The 24,418-nt window shown below is 41.8% G+C and overlaps 2 protein-coding genes across 8 annotated transcripts in view; both read right to left on the reverse strand.

Moving 5' to 3' along the window:
* Window positions 1-121: 121 nt before the first annotated feature.
* On the reverse strand, window positions 122-13,075 carry LOC101467813 (WD repeat-containing protein 47). The gene is made up of 16 exons (XM_004562007.4): window positions 12,862-13,075; window positions 10,823-11,013; window positions 10,655-10,738; window positions 10,469-10,553; window positions 9,600-9,908; window positions 8,942-9,381; window positions 8,148-8,244; window positions 7,076-7,248; window positions 6,733-6,990; window positions 6,350-6,416; window positions 4,894-5,051; window positions 4,334-4,503; window positions 4,055-4,225; window positions 3,691-3,822; window positions 1,936-2,154; window positions 122-1,827 (listed from the first exon to the last, which is right to left on the reverse strand). Exons 2-16 carry the CDS (start codon window positions 10,978-10,980, stop codon window positions 1,685-1,687), a joined length of 2,664 nt encoding a protein of 887 aa, XP_004562064.1. The 5' UTR covers window positions 10,981-11,013; window positions 12,862-13,075; the 3' UTR covers window positions 122-1,684.
* A 1,358-nt stretch (window positions 13,076-14,433) lies between these two features.
* Window positions 14,434-24,418, reverse strand: part of camsap2a (calmodulin regulated spectrin-associated protein family, member 2a) — a 45,706-nt gene continuing 35,721 nt past the window's right edge. For 2 of the 7 annotated variants that reach the window (XM_076874380.1, XM_076874377.1), the window contains 11 exons: window positions 24,105-24,201; window positions 23,984-24,015; window positions 23,828-23,897; window positions 21,577-23,716; window positions 20,514-20,650; window positions 19,900-20,123; window positions 19,258-19,354; window positions 18,835-18,900; window positions 17,761-17,876; window positions 17,248-17,366; window positions 14,434-16,754 (listed from right to left, as the gene is read on the reverse strand). In XM_076874380.1, the coding sequence (XP_076730495.1) occupies window positions 16,449-16,754; window positions 17,248-17,366; window positions 17,761-17,876; window positions 18,835-18,900; window positions 19,258-19,354; window positions 19,900-20,123; window positions 20,514-20,650; window positions 21,577-23,716; window positions 23,828-23,897; window positions 23,984-24,015; window positions 24,105-24,201 (3,404 nt within the window). In that variant the 3' untranslated portion in view covers window positions 14,434-16,448. The remainder of the gene's footprint in view (window positions 16,755-17,247; window positions 17,367-17,760; window positions 17,877-18,834; window positions 18,901-19,257; window positions 19,355-19,899; window positions 20,124-20,513; window positions 20,651-21,576; window positions 23,717-23,827; window positions 23,898-23,983; window positions 24,016-24,104; window positions 24,202-24,418) is intronic. The other 5 variants (XM_012922104.3, XM_004562005.4, XM_004562006.4 and 2 more) reach the window with 3 other exon arrangements.

Here is a 24,418-nt window from a genome sequence, read left to right on the forward strand (position 1 = left end):
AGTTTATTAGGTATAAGCTGACATGTCTGGACCCAACCCAGTATTAACAAGCTGTGCTAAACGAGCAGCCAGTGGGTGTGTGTGATTGATACAAAAAAAAAAAAAAGATGAAACACATCAATTACTTCACTCGATATCTTTATTTTGTCAGTTTGTTTCAAAGTATTCCTTAAAAGAAGGTGTGTTAGACAGCCACTACTTTATTTTTTTAACAGTTTGAACCCTAATGACCCCTTGGCACTTGTCTTACTTGTGACACATTTGTGCATGTAACTATTACAGGTGGACAGTGACACGGAATATGCCATCAAGAGTCACAGATAAGGTAAAATGTAAAGCACAATACGATAATCCCACAAAGGTCAGTCGTTTTCTCAGCCTGTACCCTCGTCTCTGTCTCACACTTGCACCAGGCTGCTCAAAAAAGTGAAGCTAAAAGTTAAACAAGCCAATGACACTGGTGTTTCACACTGTGCAGTCCTGAAGCATCTCTTTAAAGTGCATCATTACCACTGTTTTGACATTAGCCTGCTGATCCAAAATACAGAGACTCTCATGGTTGTCTGCATTTAGTGGACTCTATTGTAAAGTTCACTATAAATCCCTAAACCTTCTCTGGGACACGGGTTCTCGTGAATCCACATCTCTGATTTAAGACTTTTTTTTCTTGTCAAATTTATCGACCGACTGCAGGTAAACACTTCCATGCGCTCGAACCAGAGTTCCCAAGAAGAGGTTCCTAAAGCTTAACTCGACTTGTTCGGGTGCTGCCTGTAACTCACACCCAGTGGTACTCTTTTTTTGGAGCTTTCATGTAAGTGAATAAACTGTTGTATGCATATAAGTGATGCTGATGGGTGCAGTAACCTTGTTTGAACTTGCAGCTGACAAAAGGCATGTGATAAAATACCAAAATAAAGCTGCAAATTAAAAAAACAAATCTATCAATCCAGACATCCAAAAAACTACACAACAGTTACAAAAAAGGCACGTTATGATATGCATAACCAAATGTGGCTTCTCTCCAGAACATTAAATTCTGTCGCTCCTTCCTGCAGAAATTATCAAAAGAGTTGCTGTGTTAAGATGCTAAATGTCACATTACACCAACCCTACTTCTTTGTTTACCTCCATGTTTTGAGTGTACTTGCTTGGGCAGTGTGACAGATGAGCTACAATATAAGATAAGTATGCTCGCAGTCAAAGTAAAGTAAAGTGCTTTTTAAGATGGGCATTAGCGACCATCTTTATACTCTGTATCACATTTGCCATTTAATCTTTGCTGAAATTATAAAAGTCACAAGCTGAAAGGTATCAAGCGAACACAGACATGTTCTATGTATATTTAGAAATTCAACCTCACATTTTTCCTTAAATTTGACTCAAACTGCAAAGCCATATACACTCAGATTTCCAGAAATTCATGGTTGCTTGAGCACACATTGGCACATACCCAAAGACATATATGGACATTCATATACACACATACGTAGAAAGTGTCCTCCTTAAAGTGACTGGCTTTTCTGGCTCAAAAGTGCACCTGTCACCCTACTGTACGCACATGTGCACTTATCTTTAAACATATAAACAACTTGACGTTTACGATATGCATGTTTTGCACACCAATACACCTCGGAGCTGGGGTGTATGTGGAAACTGTGCTCTTGTGCTCTTTCTCTAAATCTCACGGGCCTGGAGCCCAGAGGATGACGGTTCGATCCGCAGACGAGGAGACAAAGGTCCGATCGTGTGGGTGCCACCTACACTGGATCACCTTGTCCCAGTGCTCCCCTGCCACCGTCTGAGGGAGGGGCTTGGTTAGGTCACCTGGGGTCAGAGAAGGGGGAAATATCACACAGGAGGAGCTTACAAACACAATTTTAAGTGCTTCAAAATTTGATTTTTCACTTCAAACAATGACTTATTTCAAGCTACCTTGAAGGTCGCTGATTATGATCCTGTTGTCATAGGAACCAGTGAGGAGATGATGGGCTCCCGGTGAGAAGCGCACAGAGCGTATGTCAGTGTTGTGGGGGCGGTACGTCTGCACTATGCGGCCTCCTCTAATGTCGTACAGCATGCAGGTGCTGTCCTCCTGACCGGTGGCGAGCAGGCGGCCGCTGGGATCCACTGCCACTGAAGCAACTGCACTTCCTGAGTAACGTACAGTGTGAAGAACGTCATGTTGTTGGATACAGCTTAAAAAGTATTTTGCTGACAGGAGCAGTTTCTGACACTCAAAGCCTTAAACGTTATCCAGGCATTTTGCATTTGCAAAGGGAAACTGTGACAAAATGTTTTACAGTTGTCATCAGCGAATACTACACCACAGTGATAAACACTTGTTTTATTATTTCAATTTACTGGAGTGCAGCGCTTGATTATGGTTTCATCAGCTGTTCATATTAAGAGTTTCATAAGAGACAGGCTGCTGACAAACTACAAACATGCAGGCAGCAGATATGCTCCTACTTTAGGTGTCCTTCATGTCGCTATCAGACAGGTAGGTGTTTGATAATGCGATATCAGTGGATTAATGTTATCACAAATAACCCAGACAGCAAACAAGATTTTATTGAACTGTTAATCATCATCTAAATGATTTTTTGCTGTAACTGGGTAGAACAGATAGCTGAGGTAATGCTAATGCTAGGAGAGCAATCAGGACAAAGAGAGGGCCGCAGCCTGGAAATAACAGCAATAACTGGATTTGCCACATTTAAGAGTAAAGGGCCATCGATAATGCATCTTTGCGGCTAACTTTGTCATCTTTTTGCTTAGATTTAAACAACAAAATATTACAAAACGAATGCAGACTCAGCTGAAAATACTACAAATAAGGTAAAACTTTAACACTACCTGCAGTTTTTAATTTTATTGTTATTGTTAAGCACTTTGTGCAGCATCGGCTGTTGGAAATGTGCTATATAAATAAATCTGACCTTGACCTTGCAGCTAACATTTTTAAACATTTATTTTTAAATATAAACTGTATAAATATATAACTGTACTGGATGCATATTTCAATATATTTTTAAAAGTTACAGCGTTTAAAATATCATCCTAGCTACAGTGGCTGCTGTAGGGGAATGCACATTTATGCATGTTTCCGTGTGTTAGAGCTCTCACTTCAGTTCATGACGAGGCCATAGATGAGGAGGAAGAGGATAAAGTGGAAATAGCAAATATATAGTGTGAAAGAGCTATTTGCGATTAACAACATATATAGTTGGTCTCTAGCCACATACATAAAAAACCAAGACCAGGCAGAGCAACAATGTCCATCTCATCCACTGTGTTCAAGATAGCTGGGCAACATGGCCAACATTTCAAAAAAACTGGTGCCTCCTCCCCATATTTCTATTTTTACTGGATTAGTTCTAAATTTCTGAGAATGTAATAAATGTATACTGATGTAATTACATACAAAATCATGTATATCTTAGTATATTATTTTTTTATATTAAATAACCTCAGAAAATAACTAACTGTAGCTTTCAAATATTTTTTGACTTGCCCTGAAGCGTCAGTTGATTTCTGTCTTTAATTTCTCTTTTTTCCTTTCTAATTTATGGAAGTCGTGCTCTTCATAAAAGTGTAAGTGTCTTCCTGTAAAACCACTCTAACCTGTAGCAGTGTGGTAAAAACCATTTCCAATCAAACAAAGTAGCAAGTTTCAGTATGACTCACCTGTGCCATGCAAAGTTGTGCCCACCACCCGAACACAGCTGGGCACCCGCAGGTCCCAGAAGCGGACAGTTTTGTCCTGTGAGCCTGAAGCAATCATCCACCCTCCCCATGTGTACAGAGTCAGAATGTGACCTGTTCAAAACAGCACATAATATCTGAGCTCTGTTCACAACAACTCTTTTCAACAACTTTGCAATAAATGCGATAAATGTTGGTACTCGTGCTAAATTTGTGTTTCAAAGAACCTACAGTGGATGAATGAAGCAGACAATACCATAAAACACTACTGGGGACCACACTTTGAAAACCCCTATCCAGAGTTTGCTTAGACCAATCTCTCAGCTGCAGGTAAATGGGGACATACCAGTGTGTCCGCTCAGGGCATGAAGGCCCTGTCCTCTCTGACAGTCAGTAGTGTAGATGTTGCAGTCCCCGGCTCCAGCACTGATCAAAATAGATCCTCCACTTTCAGGACCTTCCATAAAAGCCAAATCTCTAATAGTGCCGTCATGCATGCTAAACTCCAGGTCTGGGCCTGAATCACAAGAGTACAGATGTTTCCAAGCAGTTTAGCAACAGAAGAAACATGAGTTTCTGCATCAGCTTAAACTTATTTTTCTAATATTTTCCTTATTGTGTGTACCTGTGGCATTGCAGGTGTCTGCATTGAAAGGCAAGACTTTGACATATTTATCATTGGAGCCAGTGGCCAAAAGCTGTCCACAGTGGCTCCAGGCGACGCAGTAGATTGAGCCCTTGTGATGTTTGTTCCGCCTGAAGCGCACAGCCGGCTGCTTCACTCCACCAGAACCACTAAAGAAGCAAACAAACATGGACACAGACAGATAAAAAAAAATGATGAAGGCATGAAGAAAAAAAATTAAAAAGGTTCCTTGAATCCACCTATTTTGGATTTTTTCCATGAGTGAATTTTATTTTTCATTTTGATGAAACCGGTTGCAGCAGATGGCTGCTCTTCCCTGAGGTTTCTTCCTCTTAAAAGGGAGTTTTTCCTTCCCACTGTCGCCAAATGCTTGCTCATATTGGGTCGTTGTCTTTTTTCAAAGTAAGAAAAGGAAGTAAGCTGTTCAAGTCATCAAAATTGCTCTAGAGATACAAAAATTACATGTATCTCTGTGGCTTTCAATTACAAATTAAATATCTCACAGTGTGGATTTGTAGGTCCCTGTAAGCCGCTCTCACCTGGCAGTTAGTGTTTCCGGGTAGGCACACACTCTCAGGGTTTTTGAGTTGGAGCCGACGGCATAAAGCGCACCGGCGGGATGGAAGGCCACTGCGCGCACTGCCTGTGTGTCCTCGAGCTGGCTCACCTTAACAAACTGTGTTTTGCACTTTGCGGGCTTCACAGGAAGATAAAAAAAATAAACCAAACATTGTCATGAAGTTTGCAGCTGCGTTTAAGCATTCACAGTGGTATGCAAACGTTTGGGCACCCCTGATAATTTTCATGATTTTCCTTCATAAATTCATTGGTTGTTCGGATCAGCAATTTCATTTAAATATATCATATAGCAGACGAACACAATGATATTTGAGAAGTGAAATGAAGTTTTTAGGATTTACAGAACGTGTGCAATAGTAACTTAAACTAAATTAGGCAGCTGCATAAATTTGGGAACCCTTGTCATTTTATTGATTTGAATACCTTTAGCACTAATTATTGGAACATAAAATTTGTTTGGTAAGCTCATTGACCCTTGACCTACATACGCAGGTGAATCCAGTCATGAGAAAGGGCATTTAAGGTGGCCAATTGCATGTTTTTCTCCTCTTTGCATCTTCTTTCAAGAGTGGCTACATGGGAGCCTCAAAACAACTCTCAAATGACCTGAAAACAAAGATTGTTCAACATCATGGTTTAGGGAAGTATACAAAAAGCTATCTCAGATATTTCAGCTGTCAGTTTCCGCTTTGAGCAACATAGTGAGGAAATGGAAGACCACAGGCACAGTTCAAGATAAGGCTGGAAGTGACAGGTCAAGAAAAATCTTAGATAAGCCGAGGCGAAGGATGCCACAAACAGTGTCTCTTGAGGTTGAAGTTGCGCTGGGGCTGGATACTTCAACAAGACAACGACCGTAAACACTGCTCAAAATCCACTAAGGCATTCATGCAGAGGAACAAGTACAAGGTACTGGATTGGCCATCTCAGTCCCCAGACCTGAATATTATTAAAAATCTATGGTGTGACTTAAAGTGGGCTGTCCATGCTCGGAAACCATCATACCTGACTGAACTGGAGATGTTTTGTAAAGACGAAAGGTCCAAAATACCTTTAACCAGAATCCAGACTCTCATTGGAAGCTATAGGAAGTGTTCAGGTTTGGAGGCTGTTATTTCTGCAAAAGGAGGATCTTCTAAATATTGATGGAAGATTTCTGTTGGGGTGGCCAAATTTATGCACCTGCCCAATTTAGTTTAAGTAACTATTGCACACTTTCTGTAAATCCTATAAACTTCATTTCAAATATCATTGTGTTCATCTTCTATATGATATATTTACATAAAATTGCTGATCCAAACAACCAATGAATTTATGAAGGGAAATCATGAAAATTATCAGCGGTGTCCAAACTTTTGCATACCACTGTATGTGGAATGTATGGAAGTTAAATATCAACAGAGCGTGCTTACATACCTCGTGTGTGCTACGTGTTGCAGAGCTTGTGGAGTCATCCTGGACTGTAGGACCAGAGCCAGTGATTCTTTGAGCACAAAAAAGAACAATGCATAAACAAGTCATAAACATTGGGTTTTTTTGGTTCCCATCAATAAGAGCTCGGAGTGACATGTTTCAAATATTTGATAATAATTAGCAAATGCTGGCTATGAGGAAAGCTGCATTACACATAGCAAACATAGCCTTTTGAAATCTGATTCTTCTTTTTGATACATGTTCTATTTCAATTAATTAGCAGCTGAACAGTCACTAGAAGCATTCCCTACACACCAGCAAAATGTGAGCCTAACTTCTAACAAGTTAAGATGTTTCGGTGGAGACCAATAGCAGGAGGCTCTTACCTTTTATTGGGAGGAACTGGGGACTCACTGAGCAACGGCAAGCTGTGGCTCCCGGTGCTTACTGGCGTGCTGCTGCTCACCCCACCTGGTTTGTCCCTCGGCGGTCCTTTATCTGGGGTGTGACGGGTGTCAGGCACCCTGGGGCTAGATGTGCTGTTGTTCCCCGTCAGCCCGTTCCACTGCTGGCCCAGCTGCGCCATCATGTCCTCTCCACGGTGGTCGATGCCCACATTCATCTCTTCCAACTTCTGGATGGATCTAGACAAAGACAAGCTCTGTCGTAGCACCCGGCTTGCGTTTCATTCCTCGCTGACATCAAATCCTATAGGAATGACATCCTCACCTGCTGAGGAAGGTTTCTGTGAGGTTGTGCTGGGCTCCATCCTGGGGCTTCACTCCCCCCTCCAGCAGCATCTGCTGGTAAAGCTGCTTCTGCTGCTGCTTCTGTTCCAGATGTTGCTGCACGCGGAGCCGCTGTCTGTAATACTCCTGGATGTGCTCAGTGGAGTCATGACGCTGGACACAGACAAGGACACAAGCCACCAAAATGAGTCCCCCCCCCCAAAAAAAACCCAAACAGTTGAATTGTTTCTGCAGAAAATGTAGAAATCCCTGAAACTGTATTTTCTATTTTACCAAAGCAGGCCCTGTAGGCTGAATAATTCATAGTGCCTTTCACTGTTCTGTGCTTCAAAGCTTGGAAGTGTCCAGACACACACAAAACACACACACACACACCAGATTATAAAAGGCAAACTCGTTCCCAGAGCCACTGCTGACAACTCTTCAACTCCCAAGGCCTTGTCCTCCATCATCCACCCCATAAAAAAGTTTTCAAGGAACTCATTGCATTGAGTCAACAGTATATTATCCTTCAGGCCTCTCACCACTTTTCATGCACACACACACACACACACGTGGTGATATAATCTTAAAGTACTATGCTCTTCTAGATGGGACCTGAAATGTATAAAGATGAGTGATGATGAAAGCAGGAGGCCATCTTTGGATGTGGCTGCATATCAAAGCAGATTATGTGTTTCCAGTGTCCATGAGCTCCACCTCGCTACACTGGGACAGGGGGCAGCAAGGTGCAAGTGCCCTATGTGGACGTGTAGTATAGAATTCAGGCAGGATTTATAATGCAATAAAGGCGTTAAGACCACACAGTTCAGGGGGGATTCATTCTGTGTCTTTAACTCCAGACTGAAAATCTTTCACTGACTTTGACTCAAGTGACCAGACAGCTAACTGTTGCTTTTTCTTCGTAACAGTCGAGAAACAACTTTGTTCTGAGAACCCGGAGGTGAAGCCTGGCATTCATTCACTTTCACCTTTAAACAACAGATGACACTGGCTGATTTCAGGCTTAAACCATGCACATAAGTCTGCTGCTTACGGCCTGCAGTTCATACCTCATGTGTTTCTGTGCTGCACGGTGGCCCACCATCTTTTCCAGGAGTCAGAGGTGTGCGTGTGCTGTTTGGTCCATCCAGCCCTTGTGGGTGCTTCCTATAGTTAGGAAGACGTATCAATCAGTTTATCTGATTTTATATCTCAAGTCAAAAACATTTTATCTATAAGGGTTATGCAAACAATAATAGCAAAGTCAAATTAAAAAGCTCTTAATTAACCTGTGATTGAAGATTAGTCTAGATTTGTGTCAGCTACAATAATATTTCTGCTGTTTTGCATAACATCCATTAACTATGATCTCATATATGTGCATATCACATCAACACTGATGCATTTTTGCGCCTAGTTGTACAGCTTGACTACATCCAACAGGTGGGGCCAACATCCTGTCTCAACCTTAGAATTGTGACATTTTATTTGCAGTCACCTTGTAAAACAAACTAGCAACAGTCTGGCAGACATCTATCCTAAATATATATATATTTTTAAAAAGTATAATAACATACATTAGAGGAATTTTAAATAAAGAAAAGGTTTTACATCATAGCCTGCGTGGTTAGTTGTTTGTAGGCAGGATTTAAATAATGAATCTTTGCATGGACCGGTCAAGCAGCATTTTTATTCTGGGGTTTATAAGTTTGATTCGACTGCATAGTTCTAATTAGAATGCTGAATGAGTGCAATTTGTTTTCCTGACACCAGGGAAAGTTCAGTGTTTATTTTGCAAAATAACATTTATATTTACTCCCAACAAGATGTACGAAATATCCCTTTCCAGTTTCTTTGACTTTACCTCTCAGGTGAATCGTCCTGCTGATGCACGTTATTCTCCACGAGGCTCCGGCTAAGAGCGAACTTCATGTTTGTCTCCAGGCCTCTCTTGTCCTGGGCCGCCAAACCGTGAGACAGGCCGTCCAGAGCTGGGTTGAGGGATCTCGACATGTAGGTGTCGGCCGAATGAGGTCTTTGATGAAAGGGTGAGGTAGGGCACGGGGACAGACGGTTGATTAATGGAGTAAGGAGGTCGGCGTGGCCAGCTTTGCTGGGCTTCACCAGCCGGTCCACGTGGATGTTGAGGGTCTTCTGCTGGAAGGCGCAGGTGAAGGCACCCGGGGAAAGATTCTGCAGCCAGGAGAGCAGCGACAAATCTAACTCATCACAGCCGTTCCCACACAGCAAATCCACGCCAAGCAGCACCTCGCCCTCTGTGATCTCCTCTCCTGTTGCTTTACTCTACAAAACAGAAAAGCTTCTTAAAACCTATTCTATTTTTTTGGAGACACAAATGTGCAAAAACCAGACAGTTTGTTTTTTTAAACAAAAAAAAAGTAATAGGTTACTTTGCAATAAAACCCTTTTTTAGTAGTTTTGAACACCTCTGCAGGTTTGAGCCTTTTATCAGCCACTTAAGCCTAACTGTAACCCTTTTCACTAATAGCGCATCAGATTACCTGACAGAACTCGACACAGCACTCATAAAGGATCCCTTTGATTAGCAGCTGGAAGAGGCGGTTCCCGCTAGCCCTGAAGCCCGCCTCACTCAGCTTTCTGTCTGCAGGGATGAACTCAGCTACCATCGCGCAGGCCTCTTCGAAGCAATGCACTCGTGCCGTGCTCGGATTCCAGTCTTTGAACTCTGCGTGATGGGTGAGGCGTGGCAGTGTGAGGAGGAGACACAGCTTGCTGTAGTCCTCCTTGGTCGGGCAGAACTCCTCCAGACTGTGCAGGCACTTTACTGCCGCTTGCATGGTGATCTCTAGCTGTAAAAGCAGAAAAATTCAGGCGGGCAAGACAGTGATTATATTTTGGGGTGCTCAATACAGAAGCCCACTGGTGTTTTGACAGATAAAGGATGACATTAGCTGTTCCTTACAAACACAGATTATCACGCAATAGGATGGGAGTGAGTAAAGCCTGCTGTGAAACTGGCTTTTTACCAGCTTAAGGAGATACCAACCCACCTGTCAATTTTACTTCTCTGTGCTCAAGTAGAGAGCTTATGTGGCCCGTAACAGACTGTTTTTTTTAACACTGGTTCGCTCTAAAAAAGTAGGCATCATCCAAAAAAATAATGCGAATCATAGAAAGAAACTGTTGCTAAACTAGTATCTCAGAGATTATACTTGCTATACTTTAACAAGTACTATAATGTGTAATTTATTTTTAGTCAAGATTAAAATTCTCTTTACTGCAGAGAATTTACATTAACGTAGCTTTATAAGCACAGGCTGCTATACTGAGCAACGAGCAGCTGCTAGGAAACATGCATCTAGTTCATAATACATTTCAAAGACATAAGTATATATAAAAGTACACATACATTTAGAGGGTCTTCAGCAGCCGACATGGCATTATTAACACACAAGGCTTCCAGAAACTTCTGCTTAAATATGATGTAGCGAAACCTGGAAACACAAGTGCAAACGTGCTAACAAACAAGTACGCTTAAAAATGTTCTTTGTTGTGTGAAGACCGGTACGAAACAGCCACATATAGCTTCTCTCACCTTTTCTTGTCAAACTTGTCCATTCCTTCTAACGGTTGAATGAACTGCATCACCTCCTCCCACTGGCCATCCAGAATGAGTTGCCTGATTAAAAACAACAAATGAACAATTTAAGAATCCTGTGAAAAACTTCTCTCTATCCCGCTTGTGCCATATGAGTGTGTGTACCTGAGGAAAAGCATATCATCAGAGTATAGTCCATTGATAACACCGCTTTCCTTCTCCAGAGCCAGCATGCTAATGTGCAGCTTCCTGGAGTTGAGAAAGTCCAGGATCAGCTTGATCACCTCAGCCTCCTTTATGTTGATCGTCTCCTCTGCTGTCATGTTGCAGATCTTTTGGGGGCAGCTTATAGCTGGCTGTACAAAAAAAAAACAAAAAAGAAAACAGAGAGACAAGGCAGAAGCCTGTTAATGGAAAGGTCACAGCAAAAGAAGAAAGACTTATGCTGATGTTCCCAATGTTAAGGAAATTATTCTAATTGTAATATTAATACTGTAGTAAGTGAAAAGAAATGGAAAAATAATCTGTCAGCATGACTCTTTGGCCTTAAATTGTAAGAAATAAATGTGTAAAATTACAGAAATTCTGGTGGCTCATAACCCAAACTGTCCTCTAATTATAAAACAAAGTTTTTGTTTGTTTGTTTTGTTTGAAAATGTCTGTTTTTCCTGTAGATCCATTTAAAGAAAGACATTTCTTTATTCAAGTGTTAACTTATTACTTTATTTGCTTTGCTGTAGTGTAATTGGCTAAGGAGGAGTTCTTTTTCTGTGAGAAAAGCTGTAAAACATATATAAATACAGTTAAAAGTCCAAAATGTATTTCATCTTTCACATTTTCCAAAACCAATCTAACCTTTGACCCTTATATTTGACATTTTGGTTTATGCATTCCCAAATTTTTCACACCTGTTTGCAAAAAATACATGACAAACAAAAACGGAGGTGAATTCCAGTTTTTATAATTTTTTATAATTCTCGATCTGTACACCAACACAACACATTGTTTTCATATCCAATTGAAAATGTAACTGGAAAACAATCATTTAATCATAAACCATGTTTTAAATTATTTCTATTTTCACAAGCTTTACTGCAGCCGTTGTTTGTTCATGTGTCTTTCTCCCTTTGGGTTTGCTTACACCAAGTGAAATTCATACTTGACAGAATACAGACCAGCTGGTTAAACTGGCCACTGTAGAATATTCTACTTCTCTACCTTCAAAAACTTGTTGGGAGCTTTTCCAGCATAATTTAGGCCACTGTCCGTCAGCACAATGAAACTGTCCCTACATTGCAACTTATCTACACTTCAGAATTCATCTCTCTGCTTACGTCCTCTCTCACATCACTGGACTCTGTGAGACTCATCACACTGTCTGTACTATGGTTAACAGATAATGCTACATGCTTTTCCCTTGTGTCACTCCAATTTCCAGATCAGTATACTGTTCGAGGTTATTAGGTGTTTTCTTTCTTAACGCCTAGAGAACGTTAACCTTCCCATTGATGATCCTGGTGTCTAATTTTGCAAAATGCTAATTTTTGCACTTTAATTAAATTCTTACTCTAGTCTATTATGATGGTTCAAGTAAGTTCGTAGTACTCCTTTGCACTTTTAAACTCGGTCACTAAACTGTATTTTTCTGTGATGTCCCTTTTGCTGGAGGCTTGCTTTATGCTTCAAAGGGCATCTGTGGTGTTTCTGCACATATGCATAATGTCCCTAAATGGCTCATAGTTTAAATACTGGAACATATCAAAGATGCAGTTCCAAGGTTGGGTCTTTAAATGGTTAGTCACTGCAACATCACCCAGGCAGCTACAGCAAAGACATGGAGGGGTCTTCATTATGTATGGTGCACTTGCCCTGTATGTTTAAGGAAGCGCATAGAGAGGCTGGGAGAGCAGCTTCTGACGCCGCCCTGTTCCCTCCATACACAGACAGAACATCCACCCAGCTCCGGGCCGGGATGTGAGAGCAGGTCTGCGGCCCAAACCTGACAGCCTCAGCACTTTATCTGTCCTCGGACACACCTTGTTTATTCGAGCACGGCAGCCAGTGACGACTATTAACACCACTGGACACAAATGCAGGGCAAAAAATGATAAGCATGCCAATCATTGTCTCCCTTACTGGGGACACACCGTGCTAGACTACAGCGCAGTGCTAAACACCGCCTTGAAACAGTGCCAGCATCTCACCTGTCAGTCAGTCTGCGCCTACAGCCCGCCGCATTAAAGCCCGCGGTCTCCAGATGTAGCGACGTCCACGAAGAAGACGGCAGGGATGTATTTGACTGCTGAAAGGCTTTACTGCGTTGCCAGAAAGCTCCTTTCTCCTGCCTCGTTTCTTGTACACAGCTCGCGGTTGCCATGCGGACGTAGCCGCAAACCACCAATCAACTGTAGCAACGACGCCCAGCGGTCACACCTACAGCACGGACGCGACAACTTTCAAAGGAAATTCAGGGAGATAAAAAAGGATAGGATTTATTTTATTTTATTTTAAGAAATAAGATAAATAACAAAGAAAGACAATAAAAATGCTATTTTCTTTGAACATCTCTAAGACGAGTTTTTAAATTGCTGTCAAGCTAATATATACATTTTTTTTATCAGAAAGTTGGGCATCTAATTAGAATATAGAAAATGGTTTATATATATATATTCACTCAAAATGATGAAAAAAGTGGCTGAACCCTTTTAAAATTACTCTTTGAGTTCCCTTGTTTAATGGCAAATTTTCATTACTGTAGTCATTAACTACATTTTATTGGCCATGGCTAAAATAATTTGTTAAGCAAAACAACAATGTGTATTCTTTTTAGTCAAATAACCACAGTGTTATTAACAGCCTTAGTAGCGACACTGGACTGATTCATAAACTAAGTTAAAATTATTTTATGCTCCCATTTACAGTGGAGCCTTTGGCCCGAGGTACTCGGGGTCAGATAAAGTTGCTTCTAGAAATCCAGCCTTGTTACTTTAGCTAAATATATAGCTTTCACTGGAAACAAGTTAATCTAAACACATTAACTTTGCCGTTATCTAAGGTACTCCATCTAATTATAATTGTAGAACATTTTCTGATGAACCACCTCTTGAAAATGTTATGATTTCAAATCTGGACTAGACTACCTATTGATCTATTTGTGTTTACGTGGCACAATTTAGACTATTTGTTCAATACAGCATGAATTCTTCATTTTTCTGTTTAAAAGTATTTTTCATGTTTCACTTTGCATTTCTGTGAAATGCAACTATAGCATTCCAAAAGTGTCACCAGTTCTGTTTTGCAATGGAAACGTTTGGTATTTATGTCTGCTCAAATGTGGAGCCTTTTTTGTAATGTATTTGTCCCAAAATACAGACATTCATGTTTATGTTAGGGAAGACCAGTGAACATTTCAGTCTTTTATCTTTAATAGGTTTGGAAATATTCATGTTCCAACATTGCCTCAGATTTCAAAGTGTGAAAACACAAACCAAAGAATTTGGACCATAACATTTTATGCAAATGGCCCATGATGATTTCAGATGGAATGACCCTAATTAACCAGGTTGGGCTTTGAAACCCTTCGAAAACACCAATAGTCCAGTGCCATATCTTAGAAATATATATATATAAAAAAGAAAGAACCCTACGACTAATATTTCCAAAACTGTTTCATGGTTAAATATTATCCTTCCATGAAAAGAGTTTGCTTCTATTAACAACCCCCTCTTTGCATATCCTTTTAAAAATACCCTCATTTGCAATCAACACCACAGACATGCTGATGTCATGCTTTATTTTATTTAATGCAAAATGAAAAAGAAAAATGACACTACATGTTCAGCCACATGTTGAATGAGGGCACAGCGTCTGACGAAACAAAAACAAAGTCATCATAGTGAATAAGTTGCTCACATGAACACACTGCACAATATCATTACAGTTTAAATAATAATCTTCTTTTTAACCTTGGCCTTAAAACAGCCAAATGCAGGCAGACCGAGCTTTCTGCTGACACATCCTTCCAGTAAAGAACATTGAAACACTTCTTCCCCGAGTCGTACTAGATTACAATTTCAAAAACACGTACATGTCTCTTTTGGTCATAAATACCCCCCACCCGTCCCACGCCCCAGTTAAAAACAAAGCACCACGTTGGCAGCTTTATTTTTGGGGGGGAAATCATACCTGCAAATGGTGTTGGATTTGACATTCAGTGGCAAAAGTAACACAACGCTGACGCCGGTTAAACCAAATGGCGAGACTCTACCCGTATGCAGCAACAAGGATCTACCTGCCCTATTCTGCCTTGCATTATTGTGTGAATCTCATCCTAGTGTTAATAGAAAAAAATAAATCTAGCAAAATAACAATGTTACTATAAATTCACAACGTGCTGCATTTAGATGATGGACAAAAATGCTGCTAACACACACGTTTTAGTTGTTCAGGTTGAACCCGTTTCTGTGGTGAAAAAGACGCATAGACATGTTGAAAATGACACAAACACTTCATAATGTGGCCTTTTTAATAAACTGGGAGAAACTACTTATTTTGATGTATCACTTACCTTGTAAATAACAGAACATATCTTTTGCAACTATGAGAAATCTAGCATGTGCTATATTCTAGCTATTCTTACTTAATTTTGGTGGGCCAAAAGTGGCTTATAGCTGGGTGCAGATATGATAATAAAGAGTCTGAGTGTGCATCTTGAATTTAATGTTAATATTTCATCGTTACATAAAGAGAAATACTTTGTAGGTGTCATTATAGCCTGGATATCAGTCCTGATCCCAGTGGCCAGGAGTGTGATTGTACAATATCTTAGTACACTGCAAAGAACCCTACAAGTTGTAGTCGGCAGCATTTCATAATAAAAAATAAATAATACTGAGGAGTTTCATTTGTTCACAAACCTGCTGTGAACCAGCAGCGAGGTGATCTACAACACTGGTTCCCGATCTTTTGGGCTGAAGCAATGCAAATAAACCAGAAAACTGACATTGTACAGCACAAACTGTCTGCACGTGTCCTGACCTACAGGTTGAGAACCAGTGATCTACAGTAACGTCCTGCATTCATTAAAATCACTTCCTCAAAAACAGGGGTTCTGAAAAAGCTGGAACCGCTTTGCTTTGTTGAGCTGAACACATGTATCCTGTGTGGCTAACGCTAGCTGTATGCAATCAGGTTTTTTTTGGCCCTTTGGAGTTTACGTACTTTAATGTACAAACTTTTACTCACACAGGTGAGAAAAGAAAAAAGAGGTTTCTTCCAAATACAAAAGAGGTTGTCGCTTTACACTCACTCTTACACTAAAACAAACGTGCGTAAGGCCACACTTCAACAGGGTAGAGCGAACAAAAGTCAATCTATACATGAATTGAAAACATTCAGAGCTTCAGTGTACGGAGTAAAATGTCCCGGCATTCATACTGTCTCCTTTTTTCTTTCTTTTAATGTTTGGCACATAAAATCAGTCACACGCGCTCTCACACAATGTCTCAAATCTCTTTTTCAAACACAGACATGATTACGTTTACATCATTCCTCGACAGTGTCGTACATTCCAGCTGTTCGTGATCTTTAAAGTCTTATCACTTCTGGTCCGAATATGAAGGATAAAGGACGGGAATGCAATGAGGAGAACAAACAAAACAAAAGATAAATACGCATTCATCTAACTGGCATTGCAGGTGTTTGAATCTTCATGGATATGTACAGTGAAGTGCTAACCGAGACTGGTTATGTTCAAAGAAGGAAAATGAAATGTTCGGGGTATCAAGTCCCATTAGGACTGGGCAGGCACTACTTTTTTAGGGGTGGCTGGCTTCTTGGTTTGCCAGAGGTGGTTGTGGATTGTCACTGCGTCCACGCTGGCTGACATGGTCTTAGCTGGTATCTGGCTGAACTGCTTCTTGTCTGAGTTGTACTTGTAGAGGCCATCGATCATCTTGCGTGTGATGCTCTTGGGGCCGATGCCCGTCAGCTTGTTGATCTCTTCGGTCTCGGGGCAATAAGTGTAGAGAGCGCGAAACTGGCATCCGGCATCTCGGAACAAAACCAAGAAGTTGTTGGCTTCTGATTTCTCCATTTCCTGTCAAGATCAGGGGAGTAAATGTGGTTAGATAAGTAGGTGACATATGCTTAAGGACACTTGATGTGCTATGTAGATATTTTTTCCTATTTATAAATCTGTGACTTAAAATATCAACAGGATATACAGCTTACAAAACACTCATGATACATGAATTGTGAAGTGGCTATGATCTCTGCAGAGATTATGCCAAATGCTGCATAACTAATCAGATAGTGCCTTACAGTGCGAATGGATAATGAAACATACTGCAAAGGCAAGCCAAGAGTTACTCAAGGCAAAGAAATGGGATAGTCTTCAAAAGGTTTGCACTTCAATCACATCTTGATTGTTTCAAATCCACTGTGATGGTGTACAGAGGCAAATCTACAAAAACTCTGAATTTAAAGACCACTTTATATGAAAATGTACACTAAACATACACCTCAAAGAGAGTCAAAGGTCCCATGTCAGTTTTAGTGCAACTGTAAGTATAGTTATGAAGGACATGTACCTCCAAAATCTTGTTCTTTTGCCCCTCGTTGACCTTCCCTGCAAGGCAGCAGTGTGCCAGAGCATTTTGGATGATGTGCTTGTTAGATTTGGCGCTGGGCTCCTTGTACAGCCTCGGTCCTGAAAGAAAGACGGAGGCAGGGAGATCAGGATGGGACTGTTGCCATAGCAACCACTCCAGTGATGTCAAAGGAAAGACTTGTTTGCTTGGTTTTACTCTTTCTGCTGCTGAATCGTGTATGACGATAGCTATGGGTAGGGTTACCAGTTAGTCTGACAGAGGAATGTGAGCTATTTGAATCAGAAACAACTGTTTATATCACTACTTTGAACTGCAATCAGTACAAACAGAAACCCAGCTTCAGACAATGAGATCAACATAAAAAATAAATAAATAAATAAAAACAAATCTCCAATGGATAGAACAAAGATCTAATTTAACAACTGTATGTTGTGAATATTTGCCACTTTTAATATGTGTCTATAAACTAAGACGTGTACTGAGTTAACCTACCAGTGTACTCTGTATTTGATGTAACAGAAGAGGTGGTGGATCCATTTTCCCAGTCCTTTTCTCCATTCCTGCTGCTGGAGCGACTGGGGGACAGGAAACCATCAGCAGAGTCAGGCCTAGAAAACACACACACACACACACACACACACACACACACACACACACACACACACACACACACACACACACACACACACACACACACACACACACACACACACACAGACCGTTGGTTTACCTCTCTGGATGTGTGCTGATCCTGAACACTCAGCACAGCATACTGCAGGCACTGCTATTCAGTTCAGTTTGGTCATCAAAAGAAAGGACTTGGTTTGGGTTTTAGCTGTGTGACAAAGTCATGATAACCAGGGCAGCAGCAAAGCTTGCAAGCGCAGGCAGTGAATACAGTTTGGTGCATTAAGCTCAGTAAAAAAAAGGTCAGATACATTTTTTGTGCAGGATTTGGCATTTACTTGCTCTCACTGTAAGACTCTTTGCATTTGGAGTATTTTAACTTCACAATATTAAATCAAATGCTGCTTTTTACATGGACACCACCAAATTACATGATCTGTGCCATGCATTTGGTAAATATAAGCAAAGAAAATGCAAAGTAAGAGCAATTAGGCCAACTTGTGCAACTAAACTGACCATATTAACAAGTCATTTCAGCTTTCTTTGAATAAAAAAAATGTGTTTATGACTTGATAAGATGGATGCTCTACCTCGGGTGTGCATTGAGTTTGTCAAGCAGTGGTTCTGAATAAATCACCTGGTGTTTTATCAGACGTAAATAACCAAAGCAGGTGTGGACATTGGTGAGAACAGCACAGCAGAAGGGTAAGCAGGAAAGAAAAAAGTGATTGTTTTGTGATGGTGATACTGAAGGAAGCATAGCGGACCTGCTTTGAAGTTAGTTATGAGTGTCTCAACAAAAAAACATTTGCTTTTGCTTAAAGTGCTTACACAATCCCTAACAAAACCCATTGTGGTCTAAAGGGTTTTCAGTGCAGGATTGGGCTCAGGACAGCATGAATTGCCTTTAAGATTTCACCGTCAACCAGAAAAACTAACCTTCTCCTTCTCAGTTTAGGAGAGCCCAGAAAGTAGAAGAGACCGCTAGAGGCTAAACTAGAACTTCTGACGTGTCAAACAACATGAAAGGAAAGCGTTAAAAGGGAAGACTGAGAGAAAACAGGAAAAATGTTAGATCTGAGAGTTAGAGTTAGTCTGCTGGTCCAATTAAATGCACATCACGGCAGGTGTGAAGGATAAAACTCCTACTGTAACACCAGAGAGCACTTCAGCACGTGCTCTGCCTGAGAAGGCAGTGCGAGTTTACTCTGTACTATATATCTGGCATGGATTTAAGGCTCTTACAGCAAGTAGAAAAGGTTAAACCAGTAAAATTATTTACTGCTGAATGGAACACAAAAATCTAAACCAAGTGTTAAACCTGTTTCATTTTGGGGGGAAAAGAACCCAGTAACATCTCACCTTGCTGCTCTCTTCTCAGAGTGAACGCTGTCGTTGTCTCCCAGGTTGAGTGAAGCAAGGGACAAGCTGGAGACTGAAAAGACACGCTGGCGTGAACCTGGATGTGAGATAATCACACGTGGCACAACACAACACGACACGATTACACCACAGCACGAATGAAAACACCACCGGACTGTCCACGGTGTTTTGTGCCACCTGCGACAGCATTAGAGCCTCAGTGCTGCGACTGAAATGTCTCACAACCACAAATACATGCAAAACTGACTAATATGATGCATAATTAAACACATATTCAGTAAAATCAGATCATATAATGCTTTTTTAAAAATATACACATATCACACATGCATACACTGATGCTGCTTCCTTCAACGTGAGGTTTTAATTTGTTATTTTAGAATAATTTTTCAGTATACTAATTATTATTATTATTGCATTAATATCAATGCCATATATTAGCTTGATATTTTTACTACCGTATATAAAACAGCATTTAAGGAAACATCAGGAGGAAGGCAGCGCTCAGCTGGTTGCTTAACACAGTCTAAGGTGGCACAATGCACTGCAGCAGCGAGACACTGATGTGACAGACGAGATGGCATTGACCTCTCTAAGAGAGGGGGTCATCTCCATGGTTACCTGTGGCAGCCCTCACGGGGGTTTTGGGTGAGTCCATGCTGTCGCGATGGATAGACTTCGGTCGCCCTCGCCTCTGTTTGGCCCCTGCCGCGGGTCGAGGTTTAATGACGGTGTCCATGTCCTCCATCAGCTTCAGCTGCTTCCTCCGGAGGTACTCCTGCTTGATGAACTCCTTCCTGGCCTTGTCCTCCTCCTTCCTGACACGCTCCTCTTCGGCTTTCAGTCTGAACAGATGCAGGGATGGAAGGAGAGTTAGCAATAAGATACTTTGAAATGCTAAATTCACCATATAAGAGACAGCCGATTGATTGGTAAATATTGCACTGCACCGCTATTAAAAAGAGACTAGTTATTTGGCAAGATGTTGAACGTTAATCAGGTCTATAAGTCTTAGATATATTAAGCAAATATTGGGACATAATGGGCTTTAGAAAGCTGTGACGTTACTATTACTATCTTGTGATGTTTCATAAATGGACAGAATGAAGAAAATACATGGAAGATAATACAAAATGGAAACAAAAAATATGAGGAAAAAGTAGGAAAAAGATTCTAGTAAAGCATCAAATAAAATCTCAACAAACAAGTTAATTTTTTTTCTCAGACGGACACACCGAGCTTCCTCTTTTTTCTGCTCCAGCTCAGCTTCCAGCTGCATCTTCTTCTGCTGGCTCTCCTTTTCCCTTCGCATCCTTTTCTCCAGCAGTGCAGCCCTCTTCTGCGCCATGTTCTCCTCTGCTTTTCCATCCTCCTGTAGGAACACAAGGCAGCTGGGTTAAAGTGTGTGTGTGAGGTAATGCAAGCTGCTGTGTCAATTTATGAATATTATACGTTTAGCTGTTTATCTGTTTTTCATCAAGCAAAGTTGACCTTCTGTGGTTGTGATGAAAATCCAGAGCTGGCAGAACCGAGTGTCATTTTGATACCCAGTAAATCCTTTTTATTGTTGTTTTGTTCAATCTAATCTGATATAATGAAGAGGTGACTCTAAACCTGGATTGTGGAAAGGTCAACATGCTCTTGTAATATTAAATGAAGCATTCAAAAGGGCTTGCAGAAGCCACAGAACAGAGGAATTTCTCAGGGCCAGAAAGAGCACATTCATTTGAAGGCTTTCTAAACACTTTATTATGCAACAGACGCTTTGTTTCATGTCCCTGTGGTTAATGCTGTAATATCTGAGTTCAGACTATAAATATAAACACACGTGACGAAATGAATTTGAATTCAGCTGTTTCTAATGGTGGCACAGCAAACTTCTAATGCAACTCAACTACAAATCTGATTCCTGTAGAGGTTAATTCATGTGACCGCTCATTGCTCATCCCTCTGTATCCACCCTCGTTTTCTAGCCGACCCATCTTCAGCCCCGTGTTTCCACAGCTGCGCCTGAATTATTCACAGCAGCCCCAGTTTTGTGACCCACATTGAAGCCCAGACAGCAGTTAGCAGCAGCCGTAGAAGCTATAAAGGGGAAGATGATACTATCCACAAACAGCATATATCCTGTGCTACTTATCATCTTCACCTAGGAACAAAAACTGTTTCCCTATGAAAACAATCATTTCTGCCCAATTACAAATATGTCTGTAGGTTTTTTCAATTTGTTTTCAACTCAGCGACACGTTTAAATGCCACTCGGGTTGTGCGTGTGTTAATTTTTGTGATTTAGCCTACCTTGAAAAAGAAACCACGGCACAGCTTCTGTTCATCATCTAGGCTTTCCGCATCCCCCTGCTGCATCTCCAGGCTTTCATCCAGAGTTGGATCCTCTAGCGGTTTCACCACTGACAGAGGAACTTCAATCAAACTGCTTTTGGCTTGGCCAGACAATTCTGACTGGAAAGGGATCTCTGTTGGCATCACCGTGAAGGTCTCTATCACAGGGTGGGCTAGAACTTCAGGGAATGTTGACTCTAAAGTAGGTTTGAGCTCTATATCTGACTTCTGAGCTTTCTGGTAATCTGTTTCCATGTCAGTGGTCTTGGATTGGTGGGGAGTTTCTGTTTCCTGGGTTTGGGAATTAGTACCTACTTCACTTTGCTCTTTTTTGTTCTGCAGTTTTGGGGAGGGGGAGCCGGCTATACCCACAAGCTCTCGCTCTGGGGAAAGGAGGGAATGTGTTTCCTTGTTTTTATCTGCAACTGGAGCAACCGTCTCCAAATTGGCGGTTGCTGGTTTCTCCCCCATGTAAACGAAGGAACTTGCCAGGGGCTGGCAGGGAGAAAATCGCCGTAGCCTTGGGATGCTATCGACAGACTGTGGCGCGGTTAGGACGCGACTGTAGGGGGCCAGCTTGAGCTCGCTGGGTCGAGGGGTGCGAGGATTACGTGAGTGGAAGGATGCAGATTTCCGTTTGATGCTGGTTGGAGAGCGATGGGTGGAACGAGGGGAGTCAGCCGGAGAAGAGGGTCCCGAGGATCGAGTGACGGCTCCGGCTCGACCGTGCTTCTGTGGCGAGGGGTTTGTATGTGGAGGAGGGATGACCCACGCCTGCTGCTGTTTTTGCTCCCTCATGGCCATGATTACTTCTTGCTGCTGAGCCAATCGCTGCATCTCAGTTTGGAGGAAGGCCAAAGAGTGGTTGAGTTTCTCAATTGAACGTGTATACTCTGTGAGATCCACTTCTGTCAGCTGAGCGTGGCTTTGTCCGCCTTCCTCACCTGCACCGGGAGATTTTTGCCAACAGGAAGCCGTGCTGCTTTGCTCTGCCCCGTCAGGTGTGTCTGCCTTGTTCCTCCCAAATTTAAAGGTAGGACTTGTACTTGCTGACTTTCCTTCTCCCTCAGTTTTTCCTCCCTCTTCTCCACTTGCTGCACCGTCACCTTTTCTCTTTACCACGTTTAGGAATGCTGAGTGGCCCATCTTTTGCCGATGCCTTGTAAAAGCTGCCTCCACTTTCTTCTTCTGCGCCTCAATAGCTTTCCGTTTCTCCTCGAGCCTCATCCGCAGCTGCACCATCTCTGTAGCCATGACCTGAGCGGGGTCATTGGGTGGAAGCTGGACAGGTGTGGGTGACGGCTGTGAAATAGGGGGCGGTGTGCTTTGTTGGCGGACCGGGCTGTGCTCAGGGGTCGGGGCCCATGAGACAGATAATGGGAGCCCAAATTCAGAGCCCTCCGGAGTGGTCTTCAGCGAGCTGCAGCTGCCCCTTCCTGAGTCTGGTGCTGATGGATTAAGCTTCTTCATCTTCTGCTCAGCAAAGCTAGTCATCTTTACTGCTGAAGGGGATTTGCTTTGACTGCTTGGGCAGGGGCTCGGCGTGTCCATGTCCAGCTCCATGTTCACAGAGCAGTCTTTCAGAGAGGAATCTTCATCCAGCATGTCCTCTGTTTGGATATGGATGCCAGTGTCCACTTCTGTGGTGTCCGTTGTGCTCAAAGGTCCTTTGGAGTCCACCTCTGACACTGGATCTAAAGCACCAACGCCGGCACCATGTTCCTGACTATGCAGAAAGAAACCATTGTTGATGCCCTCCACTGGTGGCCTGGTTGGGCTTTGGATAATCTGGAGGGCTTCCTCCGTGGACGGAGTTGTTTCTGTAACTCCTCTGTGTCCGTTGGAGTACCCTTGCTTGCTCGGCTCCATGCCAGCAAGGCTGTCTGGGCAGCCTTCCTCTTCAATGCCGACACTCTGACCATTCACTGGCTGGAAGGACAGGTTGCGCTTCATTCCACGGGGCATGTGAAGGACCTTGAAACCAGAACCATCATCCGTGCTGACAGACCTGACCATGCCACGTGTGGAGGGAACAGTGGCAGGCGCAGACTCCTCTTTATCAAAGGGGATGTCAAAGGACACACCGTAAGGCCCAGATCTTAACACAAAAGACAAAACAAAAAACAACAAGAAATTGTAATTTAATTTAGCAGATTTGGTTAACAAATGATAAAAGGTTAGACATAAAGAGGGCAATGATAACACTCACCTCTTCTCTTTTGGCCAGGTACCGAGATTGCCATCAACAAAGGACATCGAGGTTGACCTCTTGATCTCTCCTGTAAGACGCATATGATGAGTAACAATCACAACAGAATGCTTTTGTATATACTTTGTATGTATTTCCATAAATAAATATAATCACCTGAGTTTCGGGGCTGGGGCCGCAGGGGTAAACTTGAGAACGAGAGAGACAAACATGATGATGGGAACTGAGAATTTTCTGCCACCTGATTTCTTGTCATTGTAACTTGGTGCTAACATACCTGGGTCTTTCAGGGCTTGGGGGCCTTTCCATAAAACTCTTCTTAGTTGCCTTGGAGATGGGGATTACAGGGAAATTCTTCAAGAAGGATGAGGGCTCTGACGTGATAAGACAAATAAAAATGATCGCACTGTGGTTTTTCAATAGACACAATGTAATATTGCATGATCCTTATCTGATTAATTTGTGTATGATTCAGAGAAAAAACATTACCATACTTAGTTACTGCTGCTTCGCTACAAATCGTGACACTAGCATGACTATAGCTACTTTAAATTTAATTGAAATGACATTACATTTTAGGTTAGCTTCCCC

This window comes from Maylandia zebra, linkage group LG15 (genome assembly GCF_041146795.1).
Source record: "Maylandia zebra isolate NMK-2024a linkage group LG15, Mzebra_GT3a, whole genome shotgun sequence".
NCBI classification, from domain to species: domain Eukaryota; kingdom Metazoa; phylum Chordata; class Actinopteri; order Cichliformes; family Cichlidae; genus Maylandia; species Maylandia zebra.